At 39.9% G+C, this 20,624-nt stretch overlaps 1 protein-coding gene and 9 non-coding genes across 10 annotated transcripts in view; 7 read left to right on the forward strand and 3 right to left on the reverse strand.

Moving 5' to 3' along the window:
* Positions 1-13,233, forward strand: part of LOC130657762 (histone H2A-beta, sperm) — a 198,997-nt gene extending 185,764 nt beyond the window's left edge. The window contains exon 2 of the mRNA XM_057460766.1: positions 13,212-13,233. Coding sequence (XP_057316749.1) covers positions 13,212-13,233 — 22 coding nt within the window. The remainder of the gene's footprint in view (positions 1-13,211) is intronic.
* On the forward strand, positions 4,506-4,697 carry LOC130660684 (U2 spliceosomal RNA). Its single transcript, XR_008987882.1, has one exon. It is a non-coding gene; the product is annotated as a U2 spliceosomal RNA (small nuclear RNA).
* On the forward strand, positions 4,883-5,047 carry LOC130659629 (U1 spliceosomal RNA). The gene has a single exon (XR_008986834.1). It is a non-coding gene; the product is annotated as a U1 spliceosomal RNA (small nuclear RNA).
* Positions 5,376-5,494, reverse strand: LOC130659757 (5S ribosomal RNA). Its single transcript, XR_008986961.1, has one exon. It is a non-coding gene; the product is annotated as a 5S ribosomal RNA (ribosomal RNA).
* Positions 10,358-10,549, forward strand: LOC130660685 (U2 spliceosomal RNA). Its single transcript, XR_008987883.1, has one exon. It is a non-coding gene; the product is annotated as a U2 spliceosomal RNA (small nuclear RNA).
* On the forward strand, positions 10,735-10,899 carry LOC130659630 (U1 spliceosomal RNA). The gene has a single exon (XR_008986835.1). It is a non-coding gene; the product is annotated as a U1 spliceosomal RNA (small nuclear RNA).
* LOC130659769 (5S ribosomal RNA) lies at positions 11,228-11,346 on the reverse strand. Its single transcript, XR_008986973.1, has one exon. It is a non-coding gene; the product is annotated as a 5S ribosomal RNA (ribosomal RNA).
* Positions 13,234-16,209: 2,976 nt separating the features above from the next.
* On the forward strand, positions 16,210-16,401 carry LOC130660688 (U2 spliceosomal RNA). Its single transcript, XR_008987885.1, has one exon. It is a non-coding gene; the product is annotated as a U2 spliceosomal RNA (small nuclear RNA).
* A 185-nt stretch (positions 16,402-16,586) lies between these two features.
* On the forward strand, positions 16,587-16,751 carry LOC130659631 (U1 spliceosomal RNA). The gene has a single exon (XR_008986836.1). It is a non-coding gene; the product is annotated as a U1 spliceosomal RNA (small nuclear RNA).
* A 328-nt stretch (positions 16,752-17,079) lies between these two features.
* LOC130659781 (5S ribosomal RNA) lies at positions 17,080-17,198 on the reverse strand. Its single transcript, XR_008986985.1, has one exon. It is a non-coding gene; the product is annotated as a 5S ribosomal RNA (ribosomal RNA).
* Between the last annotated feature and the right edge of the window lie 3,426 nt (positions 17,199-20,624).

Here is a 20,624-nt window from a genome sequence, read left to right on the forward strand (position 1 = left end):
GTTGTCTCTTGCTGCGTTACCAGCCAACTCCAATATCTCAGCAGATAAATATTCCAAGACGGCTGCTAAGTAAACTGGTGCTCCAGATCCAATTCGGTTAGCATAGTGCCCTCTACGAAGGAATCTATGCACTCTACCGACTGGAAATTGAAGTCCAGCTCTTGAGGATCTTGTCTTGGCTTTAGCCTTAGCTTTTCCACCTTTTCCACGTCCAGACATAACTGCGATTTGATTTGTAAGTTAATACAAAAACGTACGAATATTTAACGTAAGTGTTAACGAAATAAACTTTACTCGTTTTTTCATCATAAAAATAGGATCGAAATCATGTTTTTTTAACCAATCATAATTAAGTATTAAACAAAAGATTTTTTTTTTAACCAATTAAATTGCGTATCGGCGTTTTCGGATCGAATTCGATCCGATTTTTTTACTTATAAACAAAAAGTTTTGACTTGCAGTTTAATGCTTATTTACAAGTTAAGTAGCAAAAATTTTTAACCATGTCTGACGCAGCAGCTAAAGGAGGAAAACAGGCACCTAAAGTAGCCAAGAAAGGTGAAAAAAGAGCCGGCAAAAAAGGAGGAAAGATTGGTGGAACTGGTGAAAAGAAACGCAAGAGAAAGAGAAAGGAAAGTTATGCTATTTACATCTACAATGTTTTGAAACAAGTTCACCCAGATGTCGGAGTTTCAAGCAAAGCTATGAGCATCATGAACTCATTTGTCAACGACATCTTTGAGCGCATTGCTTCCGAAGCTTCGCGTTTGGCTCTTCAAAACAAAAAGTCGACCATCTCTTCTCGTGAAATTCAAACCGCAGTACGTCTTCTCTTGCCTGGAGAACTTGCAAAACACGCAGTCAGTGAAGGAACAAAAGCCGTCACAAAATACACAAGCAGCAAGTAAACCAACGTCTACCAAACACAAACGGTCTTTTTTAAGACCACACATCTTTAAAAAAACATTTACTTGGCGTCACTACAAGTTAACCGAAGTTAATAAAACTTCTAAATAATGTGCTTAAGAACACTAGCCTACATTTAAAATACTTCCCCATGTGTGTGTGGATTAGCTTCACTTTTCATACGTATTATTAGCTGTACTTGCAGAAAAGACAAGTACATTGATCCATGTTATTGCTTACATTTAACTTAACCCAGCTTTTCACGGAAACACTCCCAGGCAAATTAACCCTACAAAGTATTTCTAAATTTTTTTTGTGTCATATATGACATAGTATCGTATAGCAATAAATGTAACTGTGACAAGACTTTACACATTGTGTAATTTGGAAGCGTGCACAAAGTAATGTTTTAAAAGATTTGTGGCTATAAAAATAGCCGTTTTTGTTGAGCAATGACAACGCTTAACCTCCGAATCCGTAAAGAGTTCTTCCTTGACGTTTTAAGGCATAAACAACATCCATAGCGGTAACGGTCTTGCGTTTAGCGTGCTCTGTGTAGGTTACAGCATCACGAATAACATTCTCTAAGAAAACCTTCAGTACACCTCTGGTTTCCTCATAGATAAGGCCAGAGATACGTTTGACACCACCTCGTCGAGCAAGACGCCGAATAGCAGGTTTTGTGATTCCCTGAATGTTATCACGAAGAATTTTTCGGTGACGTTTAGCACCTCCTTTTCCCAATCCTTTACCTCCTTTTCCGCGTCCAGACATATTGATATAGTTGCGTACAGAACGAGTACAAAAACAACGTTTGAGTTAACAGAATTCAGACAGCTTTAAAAAGAGGCCATAAAATTACCTACTGCTCGTGGAAACACCCTAATTAACCAATAGAGTTGCGTCATTACAAAATGTTCCGAACATTTTGTACATTTTTTTAAGTAAAACTGTAGTTTTTTTAAAAATTCGTGGTCTTAATGTTTCAGTAAGGCAATAAATTTGGCATCGTTGGAATTCGCCAAACCTTCTGCTACTTACTAAAAAAAAAAAAAGTCAAAAGCTTTTGTGTATCAGAAGATACAGCCGTTTTCCCGTAGCCAAAAAACACAGATTTTATAAAAATGTTAAAGTAATGAGCGTAATGTCATTATGCAGCCAATCAGAAATTACTTTCTTAGCACCAATCAAATGGTTTGTTTTGAACCTTAGCTGTCAATCAATATGAGAAATAAAACTTTGGCGCGATAGTGCATTTTAGACCGTCTTGTGTATCCGTACTACATCGACTTCTTAAAATATGGCTCGTACAAAGCAAACTGCACGTAAATCTACTGGAGGAAAGGCTCCACGAAAACAACTCGCCACTAAAGCTGCGAGGAAAAGCGCACCAGCTACTGGAGGAGTGAAAAAACCACATCGTTACAGACCTGGTACAGTTGCTCTCAGAGAAATCAGAAGATACCAGAAGTCAACCGAGCTCTTGATCCGCAAGTTGCCTTTCCAGCGTCTTGTGCGAGAAATTGCTCAGGACTTCAAAACAGATCTGCGATTCCAGAGCACAGCCGTTATGGCTCTGCAAGAGGCTTCTGAAGCGTACCTTGTTGGCTTGTTCGAGGATACTAACTTGTGTGCCATTCACGCAAAACGAGTTACAATCATGCCTAAAGACATCCAGTTGGCAAGAAGAATTCGTGGGGAACGTGCCTAAGCATCTTACCAAACAAAAAACGGCTATTTTTATAGCCACACATCCATAAAAAATATTACGGCTAGCTTTTTATATCAAACTTTGTCCTGCTTTCTGTTTAAATTTTATGCTACATAAAAATTTTATGCTACATAAAGTTTGACAATGTTAAAAATATGAAGGGCAAGAAAAGTAAAAGCAAGAAAATAAGAAATTTAAAAACGAAAATACTTAAACTTAGGGAATCTAATCTTAAATTTACTCTTTTTTAACTGTTTAAGTGACTTAAACAAGTTTAACTTTGTACCAAGATAATGTTTTTTTGTAAATGTGTGGCTATAAAAATAGCCGTTTGTTAATGTAATAGCCAGATACACACAAATTATTTTTTTGCGGTCTTCTTTGCTGCCTTTTTGGGAGTCTTTTTGACCTTCTTTGCTGCAGGTTTTTTAGCAACAGGCTTCTTTGTGGGTTTCTTAGCTGCTGGTTTCTTAGCCGAGGCTTTCTTTGTGGCAGGCTTCTTTGCTGCTTTCTTTGGCGTGCTCTTCTTTGCTGGCTTCTTTTTTGGTGTACTTTTCTTTGCAGTAGGCTTCTTTGCCGTTGGCTTTTTTGCTGCGGCCTTTTTCTTAGGTTTTTCTTTTTTTACCTGACCTAGCTTGAATGATCCAGAAGCACCAGTGCCTTTAGTTTGAATCAAATCGCCTGATGTTACTCCTCGTTTAAGAGCCATTTTCAGATGATGATCTGAGTTTTCAGCAACTTTGTAATTTGCATGAATATATTTTGTAATAGCTTGGCGAGATGAACCACCGCGTTCCTTTAGGGTAGCGATAGCAGCCTTGATCATGTCCACATATTTAGGGTGATCAGCTGTCTTCTTTGCAGCAGGTTTCTTCTTGGGTGCGATTTTCTTTGGAGAAGCTGCTTCACTCATTTTTAATGTTTTCTTACAACAATCCAACGATAAACGATGCTTGTTATCACAGTAGAAGTATACTAAACATTACCGTGTAAATGAGATATAATTTAAGACGGTGCGAAGTATGCGGACGTAAAAGTACCACTCCCGGGAATTGATTTGGCGCGAAAACAGAAATGTGTGTTTCTGTACATCGTATAATGTCCGTTTTGGGTGCCGCGACTATGCGAAAGCATGTTAATTTTTATTTGTAGTACGACGCAATAGTCTGCAAGAGAAGCTGCTGGAGTTTGAGGTCTTCAGCATTACATCTAGTCTGTTAATTTGGGCTTCTTCCGCGCTCGTGTTAGGATTTTCATAAAGCGTTCTTTGGTTTGCGTTGCGTATGTCGGCCTACATCATCGACACGGCCTGTTTCCGGCTATTAGGAGCAATTCATATATTGGGCACTGCGTTTCGACTTTTTTATTAGACCACAGTAAAAAAATTCACTCACAGAAGTCCCTTTCTTTCATGGCTACAAACACGAAGAATTCTGTCGTAAGTAAAACGATATGCGCAAGCCAAAATGACGATGGGGCGAAGTCATAAGCATGGCCCTGTGGCCCAATGGATAAGGCATCTGACTACGAATCAGGGGATTCCAGGTTCGACTCCTGGCAGGGTCGCACTGTCGCATTTCGGCTGCATGGTCTACTGTGTAACGCGCGCGCACGTTCTGGCGTAATGCGTTGATAAACGGAATGTACGCAGACATATTGGAAAGTAATATCACGCACTTAGTATCGTCGCCTTTGTTAGCATTCATGTAAGTTACCATCCACTCGCTACAGTCGCTCTCCATCCTACGGCTAAATCAACAGCCGTGATTTTTACTATGTCGCCGTCCATCCGTACGCGGTGACAGTTGTAAGCTTTACAGTAACGTGACATGCTCCACAAGCAGTTACGGTGTGTGGACGATGCCTATCATGGCAACGCTTGTTCTTTATCGCTTCTCGGCCTAATGGCTAAGATCAAGTGTAGTATCTGTTCTTATCAGTTTAATATCTGGTAGGCCATTCTCTGAATGGTCAGTATATTAATCTGATTTTTGGCCTTGGGTCATGGAGGTGGATTCATTCACGCCGTGACCACGGGTTGCCTTGGTGTTGCACTATTACCGATGGCGGCCCACATAAGCAATAAAAGAATAATAGCAGTCCTCTTTCCGACGGCACTCTGCATAGTCTACGGCGGGAACAAAACGCGTACACTGGGGGAGAATACAGCCTATGCCCCGCGACACGGCAGTTTATAACACACTCAAGCCACAAGCATTAACAAACTTTGAAGGGTACCCTCATGCTACGGTGCAGTTCCAACTCATACTTACCTGACGGGGAAGTAAAGACTGATCAATGAGGGTTTTCTTCCAGAGTGAGGCTCTTGCATTGCACTACGCTTGGGCTGACCTCTGCGATTACTGCAAACGTCAGTAACTCGACCGTACAATTTCTGGTAGTGGGGGCCTGCGTCCGCGCTCGCCCCCTCCTTAAGTCAAAATGAATGAGCTTAGAAAAGTTGCGCGGCCAAATGTCGGTGGTGACTTAAACGCTAAGGTAAAACCTCGCTTGGCTGTTACGAAACGTGATTGCGATATAAGTCCTCGGAAGGCGGCGGAATTTTATTTTATTTGCCATTCCGTCAGGGTTATTGGATGATCGGCAATAGATCGAGTTTGTATGCATTTGAAAGCTCTTTTTTCTCGTACTATCACCTGAAAATGTCGTAGGAAAATGTCATAGGAAACACTTTCAACAACCGCCACGTTCCTTAATTGTTATAACAAGAAATATATCACAGCAAATGAAAATGAAAAGCCTACGACACCGGGAGTTCCCAGGCGGTCCCCCATCCAAGTACTATCCCGGCCCGACGATGCTTAACTTCCGTGATCAGACGAGAACGGGTGTGTTCATCGTGGTATGGCCGTAGACATTAGTAGGTGCAAATACGTGCAATTTATTTTGACGTTGTGATCAAATTTTTTTATTTAATTTCTTTGAGTTACTTAGGACAAGGCGTATGCATGGATTATCTATTAGACTTTAAGGTTATAGTTTTGTGAAAAAAACAATGTTTTTTTAAAGATGTGTGGCTATAAAAATAGCCGTTGTTTTCTGAGTGTAGCGGTTTACTTCTTCTGTCCTTTGTCGTTCTTCTTTGGGAGTAAGACAGCTTGAATGTTTGGCAAAACACCACCAGCTGCAATGGTTACACCGCTCAAAAGTTTGTTTAATTCTTCATCATTACGAACAGCCAATTGTAAATGTCTTGGAATAATCCTAGCTTTTTTGTTGTCTCTTGCTGCGTTACCAGCCAACTCCAATATCTCAGCAGATAAATATTCCAAGACGGCTGCTAAGTAAACTGGTGCTCCAGATCCAATTCGGTTAGCATAGTGCCCTCTACGAAGGAATCTATGCACTCTACCGACTGGAAATTGAAGTCCAGCTCTTGAGGATCTTGTCTTGGCTTTAGCCTTAGCTTTTCCACCTTTTCCACGTCCAGACATAACTGCGATTTGATTTGTAAGTTAATACAAAAACGTACGAATATTTAACGTAAGTGTTAACGAAATAAACTTTACTCGTTTTTTCATCATAAAAATAGGATCGAAATCATGTTTTTTTAACCAATCATAATTAAGTATTAAACAAAAGATTTTTTTTTTAACCAATTAAATTGCGTATCGGCGTTTTCGGATCGAATTCGATCCGATTTTTTTACTTATAAACAAAAAGTTTTGACTTGCAGTTTAATGCTTATTTACAAGTTAAGTAGCAAAAATTTTTAACCATGTCTGACGCAGCAGCTAAAGGAGGAAAACAGGCACCTAAAGTAGCCAAGAAAGGTGAAAAAAGAGCCGGCAAAAAAGGAGGAAAGATTGGTGGAACTGGTGAAAAGAAACGCAAGAGAAAGAGAAAGGAAAGTTATGCTATTTACATCTACAATGTTTTGAAACAAGTTCACCCAGATGTCGGAGTTTCAAGCAAAGCTATGAGCATCATGAACTCATTTGTCAACGACATCTTTGAGCGCATTGCTTCCGAAGCTTCGCGTTTGGCTCTTCAAAACAAAAAGTCGACCATCTCTTCTCGTGAAATTCAAACCGCAGTACGTCTTCTCTTGCCTGGAGAACTTGCAAAACACGCAGTCAGTGAAGGAACAAAAGCCGTCACAAAATACACAAGCAGCAAGTAAACCAACGTCTACCAAACACAAACGGTCTTTTTTAAGACCACACATCTTTAAAAAAACATTTACTTGGCGTCACTACAAGTTAACCGAAGTTAATAAAACTTCTAAATAATGTGCTTAAGAACACTAGCCTACATTTAAAATACTTCCCCATGTGTGTGTGGATTAGCTTCACTTTTCATACGTATTATTAGCTGTACTTGCAGAAAAGACAAGTACATTGATCCATGTTATTGCTTACATTTAACTTAACCCAGCTTTTCACGGAAACACTCCCAGGCAAATTAACCCTACAAAGTATTTCTAAATTTTTTTTGTGTCATATATGACATAGTATCGTATAGCAATAAATGTAACTGTGACAAGACTTTACACATTGTGTAATTTGGAAGCGTGCACAAAGTAATGTTTTAAAAGATTTGTGGCTATAAAAATAGCCGTTTTTGTTGAGCAATGACAACGCTTAACCTCCGAATCCGTAAAGAGTTCTTCCTTGACGTTTTAAGGCATAAACAACATCCATAGCGGTAACGGTCTTGCGTTTAGCGTGCTCTGTGTAGGTTACAGCATCACGAATAACATTCTCTAAGAAAACCTTCAGTACACCTCTGGTTTCCTCATAGATAAGGCCAGAGATACGTTTGACACCACCTCGTCGAGCAAGACGCCGAATAGCAGGTTTTGTGATTCCCTGAATGTTATCACGAAGAATTTTTCGGTGACGTTTAGCACCTCCTTTTCCCAATCCTTTACCTCCTTTTCCGCGTCCAGACATATTGATATAGTTGCGTACAGAACGAGTACAAAAACAACGTTTGAGTTAACAGAATTCAGACAGCTTTAAAAAGAGGCCATAAAATTACCTACTGCTCGTGGAAACACCCTAATTAACCAATAGAGTTGCGTCATTACAAAATGTTCCGAACATTTTGTACATTTTTTTAAGTAAAACTGTAGTTTTTTTAAAAATTCGTGGTCTTAATGTTTCAGTAAGGCAATAAATTTGGCATCGTTGGAATTCGCCAAACCTTCTGCTACTTACTAAAAAAAAAAAAAGTCAAAAGCTTTTGTGTATCAGAAGATACAGCCGTTTTCCCGTAGCCAAAAAACACAGATTTTATAAAAATGTTAAAGTAATGAGCGTAATGTCATTATGCAGCCAATCAGAAATTACTTTCTTAGCACCAATCAAATGGTTTGTTTTGAACCTTAGCTGTCAATCAATATGAGAAATAAAACTTTGGCGCGATAGTGCATTTTAGACCGTCTTGTGTATCCGTACTACATCGACTTCTTAAAATATGGCTCGTACAAAGCAAACTGCACGTAAATCTACTGGAGGAAAGGCTCCACGAAAACAACTCGCCACTAAAGCTGCGAGGAAAAGCGCACCAGCTACTGGAGGAGTGAAAAAACCACATCGTTACAGACCTGGTACAGTTGCTCTCAGAGAAATCAGAAGATACCAGAAGTCAACCGAGCTCTTGATCCGCAAGTTGCCTTTCCAGCGTCTTGTGCGAGAAATTGCTCAGGACTTCAAAACAGATCTGCGATTCCAGAGCACAGCCGTTATGGCTCTGCAAGAGGCTTCTGAAGCGTACCTTGTTGGCTTGTTCGAGGATACTAACTTGTGTGCCATTCACGCAAAACGAGTTACAATCATGCCTAAAGACATCCAGTTGGCAAGAAGAATTCGTGGGGAACGTGCCTAAGCATCTTACCAAACAAAAAACGGCTATTTTTATAGCCACACATCCATAAAAAATATTACGGCTAGCTTTTTATATCAAACTTTGTCCTGCTTTCTGTTTAAATTTTATGCTACATAAAAATTTTATGCTACATAAAGTTTGACAATGTTAAAAATATGAAGGGCAAGAAAAGTAAAAGCAAGAAAATAAGAAATTTAAAAACGAAAATACTTAAACTTAGGGAATCTAATCTTAAATTTACTCTTTTTTAACTGTTTAAGTGACTTAAACAAGTTTAACTTTGTACCAAGATAATGTTTTTTTGTAAATGTGTGGCTATAAAAATAGCCGTTTGTTAATGTAATAGCCAGATACACACAAATTATTTTTTTGCGGTCTTCTTTGCTGCCTTTTTGGGAGTCTTTTTGACCTTCTTTGCTGCAGGTTTTTTAGCAACAGGCTTCTTTGTGGGTTTCTTAGCTGCTGGTTTCTTAGCCGAGGCTTTCTTTGTGGCAGGCTTCTTTGCTGCTTTCTTTGGCGTGCTCTTCTTTGCTGGCTTCTTTTTTGGTGTACTTTTCTTTGCAGTAGGCTTCTTTGCCGTTGGCTTTTTTGCTGCGGCCTTTTTCTTAGGTTTTTCTTTTTTTACCTGACCTAGCTTGAATGATCCAGAAGCACCAGTGCCTTTAGTTTGAATCAAATCGCCTGATGTTACTCCTCGTTTAAGAGCCATTTTCAGATGATGATCTGAGTTTTCAGCAACTTTGTAATTTGCATGAATATATTTTGTAATAGCTTGGCGAGATGAACCACCGCGTTCCTTTAGGGTAGCGATAGCAGCCTTGATCATGTCCACATATTTAGGGTGATCAGCTGTCTTCTTTGCAGCAGGTTTCTTCTTGGGTGCGATTTTCTTTGGAGAAGCTGCTTCACTCATTTTTAATGTTTTCTTACAACAATCCAACGATAAACGATGCTTGTTATCACAGTAGAAGTATACTAAACATTACCGTGTAAATGAGATATAATTTAAGACGGTGCGAAGTATGCGGACGTAAAAGTACCACTCCCGGGAATTGATTTGGCGCGAAAACAGAAATGTGTGTTTCTGTACATCGTATAATGTCCGTTTTGGGTGCCGCGACTATGCGAAAGCATGTTAATTTTTATTTGTAGTACGACGCAATAGTCTGCAAGAGAAGCTGCTGGAGTTTGAGGTCTTCAGCATTACATCTAGTCTGTTAATTTGGGCTTCTTCCGCGCTCGTGTTAGGATTTTCATAAAGCGTTCTTTGGTTTGCGTTGCGTATGTCGGCCTACATCATCGACACGGCCTGTTTCCGGCTATTAGGAGCAATTCATATATTGGGCACTGCGTTTCGACTTTTTTATTAGACCACAGTAAAAAAATTCACTCACAGAAGTCCCTTTCTTTCATGGCTACAAACACGAAGAATTCTGTCGTAAGTAAAACGAATGCGCAAGCCAAAATGACGATGGGGCGAAGTCATAAGCATGGCCCTGTGGCCCAATGGATAAGGCATCTGACTACGAATCAGGGGATTCCAGGTTCGACTCCTGGCAGGGTCGCACTGTCGCATTTCGGCTGCATGGTCTACTGTGTAACGCGCGCGCACGTTCTGGCGTAATGCGTTGATAAACGGAATGTACGCAGACATATTGGAAAGTAATATCACGCACTTAGTATCGTCGCCTTTGTTAGCATTCATGTAAGTTACCATCCACTCGCTACAGTCGCTCTCCATCCTACGGCTAAATCAACAGCCGTGATTTTTACTATGTCGCCGTCCATCCGTACGCGGTGACAGTTGTAAGCTTTACAGTAACGTGACATGCTCCACAAGCAGTTACGGTGTGTGGACGATGCCTATCATGGCAACGCTTGTTCTTTATCGCTTCTCGGCCTAATGGCTAAGATCAAGTGTAGTATCTGTTCTTATCAGTTTAATATCTGGTAGGCCATTCTCTGAATGGTCAGTATATTAATCTGATTTTTGGCCTTGGGTCATGGAGGTGGATTCATTCACGCCGTGACCACGGGTTGCCTTGGTGTTGCACTATTACCGATGGCGGCCCACATAAGCAATAAAAGAATAATAGCAGTCCTCTTTCCGACGGCACTCTGCATAGTCTACGGCGGGAACAAAACGCGTACACTGGGGGAGAATACAGCCTATGCCCCGCGACACGGCAGTTTATAACACACTCAAGCCACAAGCATTAACAAACTTTGAAGGGTACCCTCATGCTACGGTGCAGTTCCAACTCATACTTACCTGACGGGGAAGTAAAGACTGATCAATGAGGGTTTTCTTCCAGAGTGAGGCTCTTGCATTGCACTACGCTTGGGCTGACCTCTGCGATTACTGCAAACGTCAGTAACTCGACCGTACAATTTCTGGTAGTGGGGGCCTGCGTCCGCGCTCGCCCCCTCCTTAAGTCAAAATGAATGAGCTTAGAAAAGTTGCGCGGCCAAATGTCGGTGGTGACTTAAACGCTAAGGTAAAACCTCGCTTGGCTGTTACGAAACGTGATTGCGATATAAGTCCTCGGAAGGCGGCGGAATTTTATTTTATTTGCCATTCCGTCAGGGTTATTGGATGATCGGCAATAGATCGAGTTTGTATGCATTTGAAAGCTCTTTTTTCTCGTACTATCACCTGAAAATGTCGTAGGAAAATGTCATAGGAAACACTTTCAACAACCGCCACGTTCCTTAATTGTTATAACAAGAAATATATCACAGCAAATGAAAATGAAAAGCCTACGACACCGGGAGTTCCCAGGCGGTCCCCCATCCAAGTACTATCCCGGCCCGACGATGCTTAACTTCCGTGATCAGACGAGAACGGGTGTGTTCATCGTGGTATGGCCGTAGACATTAGTAGGTGCAAATACGTGCAATTTATTTTGACGTTGTGATCAAATTTTTTTATTTAATTTCTTTGAGTTACTTAGGACAAGGCGTATGCATGGATTATCTATTAGACTTTAAGGTTATAGTTTTGTGAAAAAAACAATGTTTTTTTAAAGATGTGTGGCTATAAAAATAGCCGTTGTTTTCTGAGTGTAGCGGTTTACTTCTTCTGTCCTTTGTCGTTCTTCTTTGGGAGTAAGACAGCTTGAATGTTTGGCAAAACACCACCAGCTGCAATGGTTACACCGCTCAAAAGTTTGTTTAATTCTTCATCATTACGAACAGCCAATTGTAAATGTCTTGGAATAATCCTAGCTTTTTTGTTGTCTCTTGCTGCGTTACCAGCCAACTCCAATATCTCAGCAGATAAATATTCCAAGACGGCTGCTAAGTAAACTGGTGCTCCAGATCCAATTCGGTTAGCATAGTGCCCTCTACGAAGGAATCTATGCACTCTACCGACTGGAAATTGAAGTCCAGCTCTTGAGGATCTTGTCTTGGCTTTAGCCTTAGCTTTTCCACCTTTTCCACGTCCAGACATAACTGCGATTTGATTTGTAAGTTAATACAAAAACGTACGAATATTTAACGTAAGTGTTAACGAAATAAACTTTACTCGTTTTTTCATCATAAAAATAGGATCGAAATCATGTTTTTTTAACCAATCATAATTAAGTATTAAACAAAAGATTTTTTTTTTAACCAATTAAATTGCGTATCGGCGTTTTCGGATCGAATTCGATCCGATTTTTTTACTTATAAACAAAAAGTTTTGACTTGCAGTTTAATGCTTATTTACAAGTTAAGTAGCAAAAATTTTTAACCATGTCTGACGCAGCAGCTAAAGGAGGAAAACAGGCACCTAAAGTAGCCAAGAAAGGTGAAAAAAGAGCCGGCAAAAAAGGAGGAAAGATTGGTGGAACTGGTGAAAAGAAACGCAAGAGAAAGAGAAAGGAAAGTTATGCTATTTACATCTACAATGTTTTGAAACAAGTTCACCCAGATGTCGGAGTTTCAAGCAAAGCTATGAGCATCATGAACTCATTTGTCAACGACATCTTTGAGCGCATTGCTTCCGAAGCTTCGCGTTTGGCTCTTCAAAACAAAAAGTCGACCATCTCTTCTCGTGAAATTCAAACCGCAGTACGTCTTCTCTTGCCTGGAGAACTTGCAAAACACGCAGTCAGTGAAGGAACAAAAGCCGTCACAAAATACACAAGCAGCAAGTAAACCAACGTCTACCAAACACAAACGGTCTTTTTTAAGACCACACATCTTTAAAAAAACATTTACTTGGCGTCACTACAAGTTAACCGAAGTTAATAAAACTTCTAAATAATGTGCTTAAGAACACTAGCCTACATTTAAAATACTTCCCCATGTGTGTGTGGATTAGCTTCACTTTTCATACGTATTATTAGCTGTACTTGCAGAAAAGACAAGTACATTGATCCATGTTATTGCTTACATTTAACTTAACCCAGCTTTTCACGGAAACACTCCCAGGCAAATTAACCCTACAAAGTATTTCTAAATTTTTTTTGTGTCATATATGACATAGTATCGTATAGCAATAAATGTAACTGTGACAAGACTTTACACATTGTGTAATTTGGAAGCGTGCACAAAGTAATGTTTTAAAAGATTTGTGGCTATAAAAATAGCCGTTTTTGTTGAGCAATGACAACGCTTAACCTCCGAATCCGTAAAGAGTTCTTCCTTGACGTTTTAAGGCATAAACAACATCCATAGCGGTAACGGTCTTGCGTTTAGCGTGCTCTGTGTAGGTTACAGCATCACGAATAACATTCTCTAAGAAAACCTTCAGTACACCTCTGGTTTCCTCATAGATAAGGCCAGAGATACGTTTGACACCACCTCGTCGAGCAAGACGCCGAATAGCAGGTTTTGTGATTCCCTGAATGTTATCACGAAGAATTTTTCGGTGACGTTTAGCACCTCCTTTTCCCAATCCTTTACCTCCTTTTCCGCGTCCAGACATATTGATATAGTTGCGTACAGAACGAGTACAAAAACAACGTTTGAGTTAACAGAATTCAGACAGCTTTAAAAAGAGGCCATAAAATTACCTACTGCTCGTGGAAACACCCTAATTAACCAATAGAGTTGCGTCATTACAAAATGTTCCGAACATTTTGTACATTTTTTTAAGTAAAACTGTAGTTTTTTTAAAAATTCGTGGTCTTAATGTTTCAGTAAGGCAATAAATTTGGCATCGTTGGAATTCGCCAAACCTTCTGCTACTTACTAAAAAAAAAAAAAGTCAAAAGCTTTTGTGTATCAGAAGATACAGCCGTTTTCCCGTAGCCAAAAAACACAGATTTTATAAAAATGTTAAAGTAATGAGCGTAATGTCATTATGCAGCCAATCAGAAATTACTTTCTTAGCACCAATCAAATGGTTTGTTTTGAACCTTAGCTGTCAATCAATATGAGAAATAAAACTTTGGCGCGATAGTGCATTTTAGACCGTCTTGTGTATCCGTACTACATCGACTTCTTAAAATATGGCTCGTACAAAGCAAACTGCACGTAAATCTACTGGAGGAAAGGCTCCACGAAAACAACTCGCCACTAAAGCTGCGAGGAAAAGCGCACCAGCTACTGGAGGAGTGAAAAAACCACATCGTTACAGACCTGGTACAGTTGCTCTCAGAGAAATCAGAAGATACCAGAAGTCAACCGAGCTCTTGATCCGCAAGTTGCCTTTCCAGCGTCTTGTGCGAGAAATTGCTCAGGACTTCAAAACAGATCTGCGATTCCAGAGCACAGCCGTTATGGCTCTGCAAGAGGCTTCTGAAGCGTACCTTGTTGGCTTGTTCGAGGATACTAACTTGTGTGCCATTCACGCAAAACGAGTTACAATCATGCCTAAAGACATCCAGTTGGCAAGAAGAATTCGTGGGGAACGTGCCTAAGCATCTTACCAAACAAAAAACGGCTATTTTTATAGCCACACATCCATAAAAAATATTACGGCTAGCTTTTTATATCAAACTTTGTCCTGCTTTCTGTTTAAATTTTATGCTACATAAAAATTTTATGCTACATAAAGTTTGACAATGTTAAAAATATGAAGGGCAAGAAAAGTAAAAGCAAGAAAATAAGAAATTTAAAAACGAAAATACTTAAACTTAGGGAATCTAATCTTAAATTTACTCTTTTTTAACTGTTTAAGTGACTTAAACAAGTTTAACTTTGTACCAAGATAATGTTTTTTTGTAAATGTGTGGCTATAAAAATAGCCGTTTGTTAATGTAATAGCCAGATACACACAAATTATTTTTTTGCGGTCTTCTTTGCTGCCTTTTTGGGAGTCTTTTTGACCTTCTTTGCTGCAGGTTTTTTAGCAACAGGCTTCTTTGTGGGTTTCTTAGCTGCTGGTTTCTTAGCCGAGGCTTTCTTTGTGGCAGGCTTCTTTGCTGCTTTCTTTGGCGTGCTCTTCTTTGCTGGCTTCTTTTTTGGTGTACTTTTCTTTGCAGTAGGCTTCTTTGCCGTTGGCTTTTTTGCTGCGGCCTTTTTCTTAGGTTTTTCTTTTTTTACCTGACCTAGCTTGAATGATCCAGAAGCACCAGTGCCTTTAGTTTGAATCAAATCGCCTGATGTTACTCCTCGTTTAAGAGCCATTTTCAGATGATGATCTGAGTTTTCAGCAACTTTGTAATTTGCATGAATATATTTTGTAATAGCTTGGCGAGATGAACCACCGCGTTCCTTTAGGGTAGCGATAGCAGCCTTGATCATGTCCACATATTTAGGGTGATCAGCTGTCTTCTTTGCAGCAGGTTTCTTCTTGGGTGCGATTTTCTTTGGAGAAGCTGCTTCACTCATTTTTAATGTTTTCTTACAACAATCCAACGATAAACGATGCTTGTTATCACAGTAGAAGTATACTAAACATTACCGTGTAAATGAGATATAATTTAAGACGGTGCGAAGTATGCGGACGTAAAAGTACCACTCCCGGGAATTGATTTGGCGCGAAAACAGAAATGTGTGTTTCTGTACATCGTATAATGTCCGTTTTGGGTGCCGCGACTATGCGAAAGCATGTTAATTTTTATTTGTAGTACGACGCAATAGTCTGCAAGAGAAGCTGCTGGAGTTTGAGGTCTTCAGCATTACATCTAGTCTGTTAATTTGGGCTTCTTCCGCGCTCGTGTTAGGATTTTCATAAAGCGTTCTTTGGTTTGCGTTGCGTATGTCGGCCTACATCATCGACACGGCCTGTTTCCGGCTATTAGGAGCAATTCATATATTGGGCACTGCGTTTCGACTTTTTTATTAGACCACAGTAAAAAAATTCACTCACAGAAGTCCCTTTCTTTCATGGCTACAAACACGAAGAATTCTGTCGTAAGTAAAACGAATGCGCAAGCCAAAATGACGATGGGGCGAAGTCATAAGCATGGCCCTGTGGCCCAATGGATAAGGCATCTGACTACGAATCAGGGGATTCCAGGTTCGACTCCTGGCAGGGTCGCACTGTCGCATTTCGGCTGCATGGTCTACTGTGTAACGCGCGCGCACGTTCTGGCGTAATGCGTTGATAAACGGAATGTACGCAGACATATTGGAAAGTAATATCACGCACTTAGTATCGTCGCCTTTGTTAGCATTCATGTAAGTTACCATCCACTCGCTACAGTCGCTCTCCATCCTACGGCTAAATCAACAGCCGTGATTTTTACTATGTCGCCGTCCATCCGTACGCGGTGACAGTTGTAAGCTTTACAGTAACGTGACATGCTCCACAAGCAGTTACGGTGTGTGGACGATGCCTATCATGGCAACGCTTGTTCTTTATCGCTTCTCGGCCTAATGGCTAAGATCAAGTGTAGTATCTGTTCTTATCAGTTTAATATCTGGTAGGCCATTCTCTGAATGGTCAGTATATTAATCTGATTTTTGGCCTTGGGTCATGGAGGTGGATTCATTCACGCCGTGACCACGGGTTGCCTTGGTGTTGCACTATTACCGATGGCGGCCCACATAAGCAATAAAAGAATAATAGCAGTCCTCTTTCCGACGGCACTCTGCATAGTCTACGGCGGGAACAAAACGCGTACACTGGGGGAGAATACAGCCTATGCCCCGCGACACGGCAGTTTATAACACACTCAAGCCACAAGCATTAACAAACTTTGAAGGGTACCCTCATGCTACGGTGCAGTTCCAACTCATACTTACCTGACGGGGAAGTAAAGACTGATCAATGAGGGTTTTCTTCCAGAGTGAGGCTCTTGCATTGCACTACGCTTGGGCTGACCTCTGCGATTACTGCAAACGTCAGTAACTCGACCGTACAATTTCTGGTAGTGGGGGCCTGCGTCCGCGCTCGCCCCCTCCTTAAGTCAAAATGAATGAGCTTAGAAAAGTTGCGCGGCCAAATGTCGGTGGTGACTTAAACGCTAAGGTAAAACCTCGCTTGGCTGTTACGAAACGTGATTGCGATATAAGTCCTCGGAAGGCGGCGGAATTTTATTTTATTTGCCATTCCGTCAGGGTTATTGGATGATCGGCAATAGATCGAGTTTGTATGCATTTGAAAGCTCTTTTTTCTCGTACTATCACCTGAAAATGTCGTAGGAAAATGTCATAGGAAACACTTTCAACAACCGCCACGTTCCTTAATTGTTATAACAAGAAATATATCACAGCAAATGAAAATGAAAAGCCTACGACACCGGGAGTTCCCAGGCGGTCCCCCATCCAAGTACTATCCCGGCCCGACGATGCTTAACTTCCGTGATCAGACGAGAACGGGTGTGTTCATCGTGGTATGGCCGTAGACATTAGTAGGTGCAAATACGTGCAATTTATTTTGACGTTGTGATCAAATTTTTTTATTTAATTTCTTTGAGTTACTTAGGACAAGGCGTATGCATGGATTATCTATTAGACTTTAAGGTTATAGTTTTGTGAAAAAAACAATGTTTTTTTAAAGATGTGTGGCTATAAAAATAGCCGTTGTTTTCTGAGTGTAGCGGTTTACTTCTTCTGTCCTTTGTCGTTCTTCTTTGGGAGTAAGACAGCTTGAATGTTTGGCAAAACACCACCAGCTGCAATGGTTACACCGCTCAAAAGTTTGTTTAATTCTTCATCATTACGAACAGCCAATTGTAAATGTCTTGGAATAATCCTAGCTTTTTTGTTGTCTCTTGCTGCGTTACCAGCCAACTCCAATATCTCAGCAGATAAATATTCCAAGACGGCTGCTAAGTAAACTGGTGCTCCAGATCCAATTCGGTTAGCATAGTGCCCTCTACGAAGGAATCTATGCACTCTACCGACTGGAAATTGAAGTCCAGCTCTTGAGGATCTTGTCTTGGCTTTAGCCTTAGCTTTTCCACCTTTTCCACGTCCAGACATAACTGCGATTTGATTTGTAAGTTAATACAAAAACGTACGAATATTTAACGTAAGTGTTAACGAAATAAACTTTACTCGTTTTTTCATCATAAAAATAGGATCGAAATCATGTTTTTTTAACCAATCATAATTAAGTATTAAACAAAAGATTTTTTTTTTAACCAATTAAATTGCGTATCGGCGTTTTCGGATCGAATTCGATCCGATTTTTTTACTTATAAACAAAAAGTTTTGACTTGCAGTTTAATGCTTATTTACAAGTTAAGTAGCAAAAATTTTTAACCATGTCTGACGCAGCAGCTAAAGGAGGAAAACAGGCACCTAAAGTAGCCAAGAAAGGTGAAAAAAGAGCCGGCAAAAAAGGAGGAAAGATTGGTGGAACTGGTGAAAAGAAACGCAAGAGAAAGAGAAAGGAAAGTTATGCTATTTACATCTACAATGTTTTGAAACAAGTTCACCCAGATGTCGGAGTTTCAAGCAAAGCTATGAGCATCATGAACTCATTTGTCAACGACATCTTTGAGCGCATTGCTTCCGAAGCTTCGCGTTTGGCTCTTCAAAACAAAAAGTCGACCATCTCTTCTCGTGAAATTCAAACCGCAGTACGTCTTCTCTTGCCTGGAGAACTTGCAAAACACGCAGTCAGTGAAGGAACAAAAGCCGTCACAAAATACACAAGCAGCAAGTAAACCAACGTCTACCAAACACAAACGGTCTTTTTTAAGACCACACATCTTTAAAAAAACATTTACTTGGCGTCACTACAAGTTAACCGAAGTTAATAAAACTTCTAAATAATGTGCTTAAGAACACTAGCCTACATTTAAAATACTTCCCCATGTGTGTGTGGATTAGCTTCACTTTTCATACGTATTATTAGCTGTACTTGCAGAAAAGACAAGTACATTGATCCATGTTATTGCTTACATTTAACTTAACCCAGCTTTTCACGGAAACACTCCCAGGCAAATTAACCCTACAAAGTATTTCTAAATTTTTTTTGTGTCATATATGACATAGTATCGTATAGCAATAAATGTAACTGTGACAAGACTTTACACATTGTGTAATTTGGAAGCGTGCACAAAGTAATGTTTTAAAAGATTTGTGGCTATAAAAATAGCCGTTTTTGTTGAGCAATGACAACGCTTAACCTCCGAATCCGTAAAGAGTTCTTCCTTGACGTTTTAAGGCATAAACAACATCCATAGCGGTAACGGTCTTGCGTTTAGCGTGCTCTGTGTAGGTTACAGCATCACGAATAACATTCTCTAAGAAAACCTTCAGTACACCTCTGGTTTCCTCATAGATAAGGCCAGAGATACGTTTGACACCACCTCGTCGAGCAAGACGCCGAATAGCAGGTTTTGTGATTCCCTGAATGTTATCACGAAGAATTTTTCGGTGACGTTTAGCACCTCCTTTTCCCAATCCTTTACCTCCTTTTCCGCGTCCAGACATATTGATATAGTTGCGTACAGAACGAGTACAAAAACAACGTTTGAGTTAACAGAATTCAGACAGCTTTAAAAAGAGGCCATAAAATTACCTACTGCTCGTGGAAACACCCTAATTAACCAATAGAGTTGCGTCATTACAAAATGTTCCGAACATTTTGTACATTTTTTTAAGTAAAACTGTAGTTTTTTTTAAAATTCGTGGTCTTAATGTTTCAGTAAGGCAATAAATTTGGCATCGTTGGAATTCGCCAAACCTTCTGCTACTTACTAAAAAAAAAAAAAGTCAAAAGCTTTTGTGTATCAGAAGATACAGCCGTTTTCCCGTAGCCAAAAAACACAGATTTTATAAAAATGTTAAAGTAATGAGCGTAATGTCATTATGCAGCCAATCAGAAATTACTTTCTTAGCACCAATCAAATGGTTTGTTTTGAACCTTAGCTGTCAATCAATATGAGAAATAAAACTTTGGCGCGATAGTGCATTTTAGACCGTCTTGTGTATCCGTACTACATCGACTTCTTAAAATATGGCTCGTACAAAGCAAACTGCACGTAAATCTACTGGAGGAAAGGCTCCACGAAAACAACTCGCCACTAAAGCTGCGAGGAAAAGCGCACCAGCTACTGGAGGAGTGAAAAAACCACATCGTTACAGACCTGGTACAGTTGCTCTCAGAGAAATCAGAAGATACCAGAAGTCAACCGAGCTCTTGATCCGCAAGTTGCCTTTCCAGCGTCTTGTGCGAGAAATTGCTCAGGACTTCAAAACAGATCTGCGATTCCAGAGCACAGCCGTTATGGCTCTGCAAGAGGCTTCTGAAGCGTACCTTGTTGGCTTGTTCGAGGATACTAACTTGTGTGCCATTCACGCAAAACGAGTTACAATCATGCCTAAAGACATCCAGTTGGCAAGAAGAATTCGTGGGGAACGTGCCTAAGCATCTTACCAAACAAAAAACGGCTATTTTTATAGCCACACATCCATAAAAAATATTACGGCTAGCTTTTTATATCAAACTTTGTCCTGCTTTCTGTTTAAATTTTATGCTACATAAAAATTTTATGCTACATAAAGTTTGACAATGTTAAAAATATGAAGGGCAAGAAAAGTAAAAGCAAGAAAATAAGAAATTTAAAAACGAAAATACTTAAACTTAGGGAATCTAATCTTAAATTTACTCTTTTTTAACTGTTTAAGTGACTTAAACAAGTTTAACTTTGTACCAAGATAATGTTTTTTTGTAAATGTGTGGCTATAAAAATAGCCGTTTGTTAATGTAATAGCCAGATACACACAAATTATTTTTTTGCGGTCTTCTTTGCTGCCTTTTTGGGAGTCTTTTTGACCTTCTTTGCTGCAGGTTTTTTAGCAACAGGCTTCTTTGTGG

This window comes from Hydractinia symbiolongicarpus, chromosome 9 (genome assembly GCF_029227915.1).
Source record: "Hydractinia symbiolongicarpus strain clone_291-10 chromosome 9, HSymV2.1, whole genome shotgun sequence".
Classification (NCBI taxonomy): Eukaryota; Metazoa; Cnidaria; class Hydrozoa; order Anthoathecata; family Hydractiniidae; genus Hydractinia; species Hydractinia symbiolongicarpus.